Below are 11370 nucleotides of genomic sequence, written 5' to 3'. Positions count from 1 at the left end.
GGGGATCAGATCGCCAAGGCCCCCGCCCTGGACGACTGCCCGATCCACACTGCACCGGCCTCATATGATCCCTCCTGCGGGTGGTGGGCCTACGGGAGGGATACTATAGTATATACTGTCTATTATATACTATAGTATATACTGTCTATTATATACTATAGTATATACTGTCTATTATATACTATAGTATATACTGTCTACTATATACTATAGTAGATGATGAGCGTTCCCACTGAAGTATACTTCCAAGTTTCCCAAGATGCATCTGGAACCTCCAGCATTAAAAACCTTGTTCACAATGAGACTAAATATCTCTGTTGATTCTCTACCTTTACTTTGAAAGTTCTGAAAACATTTGAAATGAGATAATGACCAAGTAGAATATCAACATGTGCTCATTTCATCCATAAAACTCACATAGACATATTTTCAGAGACCCTCCATTGGTCTACTGACTACACTTCCTGTTCACTTCAAAATAAAAGACATATTTACAAAAGAGATTTTAAAAACTAATGAAAGACAAGAAGAGACTATTTTTTTCTTTTGAAAAGGGGATTTTTATTTTTATTTTGAAGGTGGTCCATTTTACATTCAGCTCCCAATGCATCATCTTTAAAAATGTCTCCATATAGTATACATCCTAGTATTTCACACATACTCAGTCTGTTCATATTATCTAATGTAAACACACTATATACTTATTTAGACACCACACTTAGTATTTAGTACTTCCTGTCTGTCCTGATTGTTTCAGGATGTCGTTCAGATCAATGATTAATGGTCGTTTATAAAAACTGAATCTGCGTCTGTGGGACGACTTTTCTACGCTGAGCATCTCTGGTCCACTTGAAGCCTTCTCAAAGATCTGCTGAACTGGTTCCAAAAGATGAAAAAGTCCCAGAGCAGAACCCTGAGGAGCTCCAACGCTGATCATCAGACCAGACCTGCTGACAGGTCAGTGAACGCACCACGGGACTTACACACTACACATTCTACATAGTCTGGATCTACACTACACACTCCTGAGCCCCGTGTGTGTGTGTGTGTGTGTGTGTGCGTGTGTGTGTGTGTGTGTGTGTGTGTGTGTGTGTGTGTGTGTGTGTGCGTGCGTGTGTGTGTGCGTGTTGTGTGTGCGTGTGTGTGTGTGTGTCAGCTCAGTGTGACTCATGGAAACAACACAACAAAGGAGTGATTCACAACAAGAGGAAACGCACAACAGATGGAGGCTGTGATCAGTGTGTGAGAGAAACTCTGCTTCTCCTTCACTTGAACACACACGCACACACACCTACACACACACACGCGCACACAAATACACACTTGATCTGTTTTACTTTAATTTAATCTCATCAAATGTTTTGTGTATTTCACTCTCTGACTCATTTAACTGATTGTTTCACTCCTTATTTATTTATGTATTTATTGAAGTATCTCCTCTCTGACTCTTTAGTGGTTCTACTGGTTTTATTGGTTCTACTGGTTTTATTACTGCAGCTCTTAGTGGTTTCACAGCAGAGCAGCTTTAGTGTTTTACAAACTGGGCTGGTTTCCTGTCACAAACCATGGGGAGACGCTCTCGCTCACCACAGCTGATGAGTCGCTGCGTTCAGACGCTCGCTGTGGGTGGAGAGCATCACACGTCTGTCCACTAGGGGGCAGTAATAGGAACACTACGCACAACGAGTCCTGGGATTACTGGTAAATACCACGCTGAAAACTTCAAAATAAAATCCAAGCGTGTGACCTTTAAGCGTTTTCCTCAGGGTTGACGTTTACAACACAAAACGACCAAAACTACACAAAAACAAAATGTACAAAACAATTGAATACATTTATAACAAACAAATATCAAGCAAAAGTAAACAAATAGAATAAAAATACATCTGAAAACAACAAATGTAAATGTAAGTTTTCCTGGAGTTTTGAAGTTTGGATGGAAGGTGTGATGTCATACAGGAAGTGAGAGGTTCACGTCCTCTGAGAAATTCTTTGGATTCTTCTTCGTCTGCAGATAAACTCTTATCGTTTCTGTGATGCAACGACCTGCTTTTCTTCTTCTGCACCTTCAGAAGCTTTGATCTAAACATCTGACTCCTGCAGGTCACGCTGAGGGCAAAGTGTGTCACACGTCTCCATCCACAGCGCTCTCTACAGGTGTGACTTAATAAGTTTAAAGATCTTTTCAACATTGATTTTGGGGTTAATGTCTTTTTATTGTAACACGTCGTAGTGGACGTTTTTTTATGTAACAAATGGTTTTTTTGATTATCGCACATTTTTCTCATTAGAGATTTTTAAAGTAATTAACATTTCGGTCGTAACATATATTTTGTTTTAATGTAAATTTTTTTGTAACGTGTTTTTTTGCAATGCACATTTTTGTCTTTTTGGAGGTTTTTCACGGAATACATTTTTTGTTACAAATGTTTTTTTTTGTTGCACAAATTTTTTGTTGTAATCCACGTTTTTGTCATAATGCACATTATGTCATAACGCATGTTTTGTTGTAATCCACATTTTAGTTGTCACAGACGGTTTTGTCATCACGCAATTTTTTGTTGTAATACACATGTATGTGGTTAAGTAAGTTTCGTCGTTATGCAAATCTTTGTTGCTACACATGTTTTTGCCATAACACAAATTTTCGTTGTGATAAGCATTTTAGTTGTTTTATTTTAATGCACATTTTTAACATTACAGATGTTTGTCACATTTTTCACATTTTGTCATGACTGGCAGTTTACTTATGATGTGTATTTTTCATGTAATGCTAACTTTTGGCCATTAACCTTTAGCCGCAATGTAAGCTAATGCTAACGTTAACATTTTGTGAGTTTATGGAATGCAGCGTTGTCAATAAAGACACGTGATATTTAAAACGTTTCAGTGAAATTACTACATTTGTATCTTTTATCTTTGTATTTTTGAACTTTTCATATTCATCTTTGTTCAAAGTTTACAGGAAATAGAGATAATTTTCATCTCCTTAAAACTGAACTGTGACTGGACGTAAACAAAGAACTTCAAAGATAAAAAGGAGATGAGAACCTTCCCTCAGACTGAGGTGGAGTCTCTTAAAGCAGCTTTAACGGCTCCTTGTTTGTGTTACGACACGATTAACGAGTCAATAATGTTCTCACGCCGTTTGTTGATGTCAATGAAACACGTTTAAGAGCAGTTTACAGGTTCTCCTGATGATTTTCATCAAGGACGGAGACATGTTCAACAACCGCTTACAGCTGTCTTCAAAAAGCTCTTTAAAGTTCACACACGCACACACTTTAAGACCTGAGACTGTACGTACTGTACACACACACACACACACACAGGCTATCTAAACGTTAAGATGTATCGCGAGAAGGGGGTCGATGATAAAAAATATCTAAAATATTGTATCATATTGTGAGCTTCATTATTGTCTATCGTATTGTAACGTAAACTCATCCCACCCTAATATACATGTCTGTATATGTATATGTATATCTGTGTGTGTATATTTATGTGAATGTTTGTACTCAGAAAACAAGCCTGACTTCATCCACATGGAAACGTCTCATCTGTGTGTGTGTGTGTGTGTGTGTGTGTGTGTGTGTGTGTGTGTGTGTGTGATTGGATGCGACGTGAGGCGGATGTTTAATGACTCACAAACGGCAGCGTTTGCTCGTTACTGAACATTAGCCTCAGAGCTCCATGAAAGCGACCTGATTCCTCCACTTACATAACACACACACACACACACACACACACACACACCACACACACCAACACACACACACACACACGGTATCATCACAGATCACAGTACATTAAATAAAGGAGAGTACATACCATCCTCATGTTTTTGAAAAGTTTACGTTAAAGTCCAAACTTTTGCGTTTCCTGCTCTGATGATGATGATGATGATGATGATGATGATGATGATGACACACAGGTCACATACAGTACATCTGTTCATGGACTACACAAGCTTTTACACAGTTTTTATTCTATAAATAAAGACAGAGCTCCTGGGTTGCCAGGTTGGTTTCCAGAAATGTATAGCGGACATTTACTTCAGTACTTTTTTGATAATCTATACTTTATTTGAGATTTCTTAAATCAGCACTTTTACTCTATTTAAAAGTTAAAAAAACATACTTTTATTTTTGCCACCTTGTTACTCGTTACAAATTGAAATATGAATATAATTAATGTGGAATGGGCGTGTCCGAGAGCACAAAAAGAAGAATTTTCTGGTTTGCGCGTGGATTGGAAGTAACGGTGGGAATGGGATGCTGGGGTCAAGTGGAGATCAACATGCTGACTCAGCAGTTGCCTTTGATGAGGGCGAACATACGCCCACTTTTGCCCCGAACATGTCTGGACAGATTTTACAAACTCATCAAAATGTGTGGGTTTCCCAGGGATCCTGAACGCATCTCGGGAACACGTTAATTTAAAAGCGTCACTAATATTTACTTTATCTGAGAAATTTTATCAGTTTCTGAAAGCTACGGAGTTGCTCTTTGCAGCCAATCAATCAATATCAGTATTGATCAATATCAGGCAGACACTTGATTCATTAACTGTTCATGTTTGCTCTGGTGTTTTTTTCTTTTAATTGAAAACAGAAATCATTTACGGCTGTTTTGCTTCTTTTTACGCATGGTTTGAAAAATACTTTACTTTTATTTGTAGTTTTGATACTTGAGTATTTTTTCACAAGATACTTTTGATACATTTGTACATTTATTTGTGAATTATTGTGTTTTGAGTGATTTTCTAATGGGGAACTTTGACTTTTACCAAAGTCATTTCCAGTTATTGTACTTTTACTTATTTCTCTTCTTCAGGTATTTAACAGTTCGGACTCAAACAATCAGAACGACAAACAGGTGATGGTGCCTCCTGTCTCCATGCAGGTGTTCCTCATCTCCTGATGACCTTACCTCACTACTGAAGGCTTTCACTGCATCTGCTGCCTCGTGTGTGTGTGCGTGCGTGCGTGTGTGTCTGTGTCATTGGAAGTTAGGGAGGTTTTATCTGTCCGACCACAAGCAGCAGCCGTGATGTCATCAGGAGGAGGACCGGAGCTTTAAAACGCAGTGAGGAGTCGACACACACTGCAGACCTACACACACACACACAGCCCTGAGCTGCTCCGACACTTCAGCAGGTGAGGACACACACACACACACACACACACACACATGGTGAGCAGATGTTCCACATGTTTAACTTCTACAGCTTTTATGAACTTTAAACAAACTGTGGCTCACATTTTTAACACTTTTAGTGAAAGTCAAACTTTCTGAAGCTTTTTCTAATGGTCTGTGAACCACATGTTTCTTATTCCTTTTTGTCTGTTTTTAGACACAGGTTTTTATTTTTGGTGTCTTCAAAATTTTTATAGTTTTTTTGTGTCTTTCTGGCCTAATTTGTTGTTTTGTGTATTGTTTTTGTGTTTCTTTTTGTTTTTAGAATCATTTCCTACTATTTGTGTTGTAATTACTTTTTCTTGTCCTCTTGTGTTTCTGTGTATTTTTATTCTTTTTGTTTGTTTTTGGAATCAATTTGTATTATTTTTATATTATTGGTGTATTTGTGTTTTTGTTTTGTGTATTTTTGCCATTTTTTGTGTGGAATTATGGTCATTTTGCCTCTTTTTTCAATCGATTGTTGGTTTGTTTTGTTGTTATTTTGTCTATTTTTCTATTTCTTTCTACATTTTTTTGTTCTTTTCTGCATTTTTGGAATCATTTTCTACTATTTTTGTACTTTTTGTCATTTTGTGTGTTTTTGTGTGTATATTGTGTAGTTTGTCATACATTGACCTTGGATGTAAACCCTGCTCTTTGATTGGTCAGTTTAGCTGAAGGCGGGGTCAGGTGATCGCTGTCATTAAAAGTCATCCAAGCGTGTCTCACATTGATCACGTCCACAGGAAGTGATGAGGCCGACCTTAACGTGCGTTTCCTGTTCGAGGCTGATTTAATGTGATTTAATTGAAATGTTTACAAACGACGAGCTTTTTATAGCCTCGATCAGAGGAGGAGGAAGATGAAGCTCATTAACGTCTCATCACTAATACTTTGGTCTTTATTTCTCCAGTTTTTTGTGTATTTATGGAATCATTTTGTACTTTTTTTGTAATTTGTTGTACTTTTGTGTATCTTTGTTGTTTTTTGTGCGTAATTACTGTCATTTTGTGTTTTTTTTGCAATCAGTTTTGTTTTGTGTGTTTATAGAATCGTTTTGAGCTTTAGTTGTAAATTTGTGTACTTTTCGTTGTCCTTTTGTGTATTTTTGTTCTTGCTTTGTGTGTTTTGGAATCATTTTTTATATATTTTTGTCCTATCACAAATACTTTGATCCTTATTTCAAAGATGAGTTTGGTTGAGTTAACGTAAGTTCTTTTAAGTTATCTTGATTTTAGGTTCAGTTGAGCTAACTTAAGTTGAGTTTAGTTGAGTTTCTGACCTTGTCTTTGGTTCTAAGTGAGAGAAGAAGATCCTGTGATGAACCTCCATCACATGTGGAGGTTTGAGGAGCTCTGAGTAGAGCTGCAGCTCCTCACAATGAGGGCTCCCCATGCTGGGGTGAAGCAGAGTCTGATGTGGGGACGCTTTAGGGTGTGTTTGTTTTTGGGAGGAGCTCCTCCTCCTCCTCCTCAGCAGATCAGATGCTCTCCGCGTTGGAGAGAATCATCAGGATTTTCCTGAGATGCAGACTTTGTTTCTTCAGTTTGTGTGTGTGTGTGTGTGTGTGTGTGTGTGTTGGAGATGTTCTTTCTCACCCTTTGATCTCTAATTTGTTTCTTTCTGATCTTTTAACCTTAATGTTTGACTTGATTGATTGATTGATTGATTGATTGATTGATTGTCACATGTCATCATCCTGGATTCTTTCTTCTGTTGCTTTTGTCTTGATGAATTTCTGATCCAGTTAGAATTTCAGGCCCATTTTTGCTTATTTTTATCATTTTTCTGCAACAAAACCAACTCACCATATTTAACCGATTTTCATCACTTGTTCTTAGCCATATTTTGTTCCTTTTAATGTGTTTTTGCTACAATTTCTTCCCCATTTCTGACACTTTCTACATCACATTTTAATGACTTTTCTGCACAGTTCAGCACTTATAAACCCTTTCTACCACTTTTACACCTAATGTCATATATTTCATGATTATTTTGGCCAATTTAAACCACATTCAACCATTTATCATGCCCATTATTTTGCCAGTTTTAAACTAATTGTTGTAATTTTAACTTTTAACCAATTTCTATGGTTTTTAAAATCTCATTTCACCTCCTTTTCCACCATTTTTATTCACTTTGAACCATTTTATTAGTGATTAAAACCATGATTTCCATCTTTAAGATGACTATAATAATAATAATAAATGTTCCTGGATAACAGTGGATATTATTCAGATGAATAAATAAATGTGGTTATCACAGATTCATAGAACAATAGACCATCATTTTACTGACTTTATGGATGGACCCCAAAAAGGATATATCAGTACTCTTTACACCTCTATTGTCTACTGATCACTGAGGACACATCAAAGCGATCAGCAGATGCCTTTGAGGAAGACTGCCAGTTGACACTTGAAACATGGCAGGAGATCAATGTAAATTTTCTGAAAAAAGTTGTTGAATAAAAGAAAACTTTAACATATATTATTCTTCTGTTCTCGTTCTCCTTCTTCTTCTTTCAGGATCATGTTTTGCTGCCGAGGCGTTGTACGGCGTTGGTGCGTCGCTGTTTTCCTCCTCTTTTCTCCGCTGCCTCTTCACGGTCGTCACGTTGACTCCATCAGCAGCAGAACGTGAGTCCGAGATGTTTTCTTACGAAAAAGAAGTCCCTGAACCTTTTTTAGTTCCTGTTGGAGAGCCAGTGTGGACCTGTGTTTAAAACGCTGACTCAGCACTTTATTCATGACTTCCAGGGTTCTCACCAGTACTGTTGTAGTGTACAGACCCCTACGCTGTGTTTGTGATCCTCTACGCTGTGTTTCAACCATGCGTAGGGGGCTTTTCTCTAGTTTTTTCCTTTTTTAATGGGTACTGTTGTAGTCAAAGGGATTTACAGGCGTTCGTCGATTGTTTGAACTCTTTTTTTTATCTGAATAACCCAGAAAAACATACAATACCATCTATTAATACAGGCCATCTGCTCAGATACTCCTGTCTTCACCTGAGGACCCCTACTGTCACTTAGCTGCCCCTGATGTTGCCTGTGTTCATCCCTCTCTTTGTAACCCATAATCACCTCTAATATAAACACAGTTTCATAATCTAAACAACAACAATCAACGAAATAAAACTATAGAAAATTATTAAATGAATGAGTTGGGGGGGCGTGTTCATATCAGTCCCATAATAACTTATTTATATTAGAATAGCACATCTTTGAATCAACTGTGTTGTCTCTACAGTGAGTATTTATTAGTAGAGGACCTATATAGTATATATATATATATATTTATATATCTATATCATCTATTACACTATGAACTTTGGGCTTTAAAGTGATGCTGGAACAAAGATAAAAAAAAATAAAAAAACTTTAGCTTTACTTCACAAAATTTGGTCGTCAAAGGGTTATAAATTTTACGGGGAGGGATTGCCCTGGTTCCCCCTACAACACAACACCCCATGATGCCCCTACGCTGTGAAACATTCCTGGTGGGAACCCTGACCTCCATCAGAGGAAACTTTAGTCTAATAAACTTCAGCTTGGTGCGCCCCCTGCTGGAGACCCCCAATAACATTGGCTGAATGGTTTCCATGGATACACTTTGATATTTCATACACAAACTCCTCTAAGCTCCGCCCACTCTGCACCGCCTTCTCACAGCATCACACAGACGCCTCCGTGTGTCCATCAATTGTGTGTGTCCATGTGTGTGTGAGTGTGTGTGTGTGTGTGTGTGTGTGTGTGTGTGTGTGTCTGTGTGTGCGTGTGTGTGTGTGTCTGTGTGTGTGTGTGTGTGTGTATGTGTGTGTGTGTGTCTGAGTGCGTGCGTGTGTGTGTCTGTGTGTGTGTGTATGTGTGCGTGTGTGTGTGTGTCTGTGTGTGTGTGTATGTGTGCGTGTGTGTGTGTGTCTGTGTGTGTGTGTGTGTGTGTGTGTGTGTGTGTGTGTGTGTGTGTGTGTGATAGGATCTTTGGTTCTCATGACCCAGCCCTGGGACAGGAACCAGAACCCACACCCTGCTGAGGAGCAGAAACCTGATCCTAACAGAATCCATCAAACAGTCTCAGGTCTTAGAGTGTGTGTGTGTGTGTGTGTGTGTGTGTGTGTGTGTGTGTGTGTGTGTGTGTGTGTGTGTTCCCAGCTTCTCTTTCTGTGGGAAAGTGCAGATCTATCTGCTGTGTTTGTTGCTCAGACACTGAAACCTTTCCTCCTGTTTGTCTTAGAGCTGATCTCTCTCTCTCTCTCTCTCTCTCTGTGGCTGCAGATGTAGCTCCCCCCCGTGGATGCTCACTGAACTCGCTGTGACTGTGTCTGATCTGGGGGTTAAATTATCAACATTAGAATCCTGACCATTCAGATCATTAACACAGGAAACAACAGTTTGTGTTATTTTTGTCGCCTTCTCGTGCGTTTCAATGGTTTAGTATATTTTTTGTTGTCATTTTGTGTGTTATCACCACAGATGCTGAGAACTTAGTTATTCTAAATAGTTTAATGGCAGTGCAGGATTGTGGTCGACAGCTGCTGAATGTAACTAAAATAGTAACTTTGTGTCTTTCTCATCATTTATTGTGGTTTTTAGGTTCAATTTGTGTATTTTTGTTGTAATTTGGAATTTCTCTGTTATTTATTTATAGTTGTGTTGTTGCAATTTTGTATATTTTTCTCTAATCTATTTTGTGTGTGTGTGTGTGTGTTTTATGCATTTGTCGAGTGTTTTTTTTAACTCCACCATTGTCATCTTTTTACCAGCTTTTATTTTTTGTTTGTTTGTTTATGAGCAAGATTAGCTCAAAATTTTACCCAACGATTGACATTACATCATGTTAGATTCTAATGACGTTTTGTAGGAGATCTGGATAAATATATTGTTTCTGGATCAGTTTGAAAAATAAAAAGTATCATATTATTAGTGACATTTCAAAAATTCATATCTCGGTTTGTAATTGCTGGATCTTTATTAAATGTGACTCGTTATGTGTGGTTGGTTCATCAGTTATCACACAGACTGAATCAGGTCCAGATTGCACAATTTAACTTAATTTTTTTATAAAATGGGCGTGTCCATTGTGACCTACTGTATGGTTATTAATGGATATAAATATGTTCCTTTTTTTTCATTCTCTGACATTTACATGATTATAGTTTTGAACGTGTTGCTGTTCCCTGTGTGTCCTAAAGGAGGCGCTCTGTAAGCCACGCCCAGCTGATGCACGATAAAGGACGCACGCTGCAGGACTTCAAACGCCGCCTGTGGCTGCAGGAGCTGCTTGATGAGATCCACACCGCCCAGATCAGAGACCTCCCCTCAGGGGGCGGAGCTAGCAGCAGCAGTGGCGCCATCCTCAGCCCGAGCACCAGCGGCTCCTCGCACTCCAAACCGGTTGGAGGATCAAAGCACTTACCGCTCAGCTTCAGCCCAGAGGAGAAGGAGGAGGAGCTTCACCAGGAGACGCAGAAGGAGCAGGCGTATCGAGGAGGACGGAAGAAGAAGAGGGGGAGGGGCGGTCGTAGGAAGGAGGGAGAGAAGAAGAAGAGGAGAGCGCGCTCGCCGCACATGCTCAAAGAAGAAGAAGGAAGTACTTTGCTCCGCCTACAGGGGGTGGTGCTGTGAGACGCTGACTATGGTACGCACCACGGTGTCATGTGACCACAACTGGTTACTGACTGGTTTTCTTGTCTCTGTTTGTGTTTCAGATCCTGGAACACTGGGAGTGGACACCTGAGCATTTGCCGTACGATGACTGTAAACAACCATCAGTCGACCGCAGCGGCAAGCGCTTGGACAGAGAACGTATTTATTGTGTAACTTTGTGATTGTGACCTGGTGAAGCATCTGCTCTGAACCTGTGAGTCCTCCTGGACTTTGTACGACCATCCGTCCTGTCGGGCGATGTTGTTGTTATTGTTATTGTTGTTATTTATTTGCTGTGTATTTATTGTGTAATGGAGTCAGGGTGCTGCTGAGCACAGATATTTTTGTACCATAAAGCACTTTACATATAAAGATGTGTGTCTTTGGCTCCTGCACTGAAGGATTAAAGGCGTGACCGTCACCTGCTCGCCTCCTGTGTCTGTGTCAGCGTCACCACTAGAGGGCAGAAAAACCTCACAGACTTAAGCAGAGGAGTTCCTCAGGGCTCTATCCTGGGCTCACTTACACTGCTCTCTGTTTCTTTTT

At 39.2% G+C, this 11370-nt stretch overlaps 1 protein-coding gene across 1 annotated transcript; it reads left to right on the top strand.

Annotated features, from left to right (window-relative positions):
* The first annotated feature begins 1214 nt into the window (after positions 1 to 1214).
* Positions 1215 to 11113, top strand: pthlha (parathyroid hormone-like hormone a). Its single transcript, XM_028450813.1, has 7 exons — positions 1215 to 1242; positions 2104 to 2157; positions 4836 to 4904; positions 5015 to 5158; positions 7709 to 7819; positions 10371 to 10816; positions 10887 to 11113. The coding sequence occupies exons 5-6, from the start codon at positions 7713 to 7715 to the stop codon at positions 10801 to 10803; spliced, it is 540 nt and encodes a 179-aa protein (XP_028306614.1). The 5' UTR covers positions 1215 to 1242; positions 2104 to 2157; positions 4836 to 4904; positions 5015 to 5158; positions 7709 to 7712; the 3' UTR covers positions 10804 to 10816; positions 10887 to 11113.
* The last annotated feature ends 257 nt before the right edge of the window (positions 11114 to 11370 follow it).

The sequence above is a fragment of the Gouania willdenowi genome, chromosome 6, assembly GCF_900634775.1.
Source record: "Gouania willdenowi chromosome 6, fGouWil2.1, whole genome shotgun sequence".
Classification (NCBI taxonomy): domain Eukaryota; kingdom Metazoa; phylum Chordata; class Actinopteri; order Blenniiformes; family Gobiesocidae; genus Gouania; species Gouania willdenowi.
Note: the sequence above shows the minus strand (reverse complement) of the source record. Positions and strands in the feature narration are given on the sequence as shown.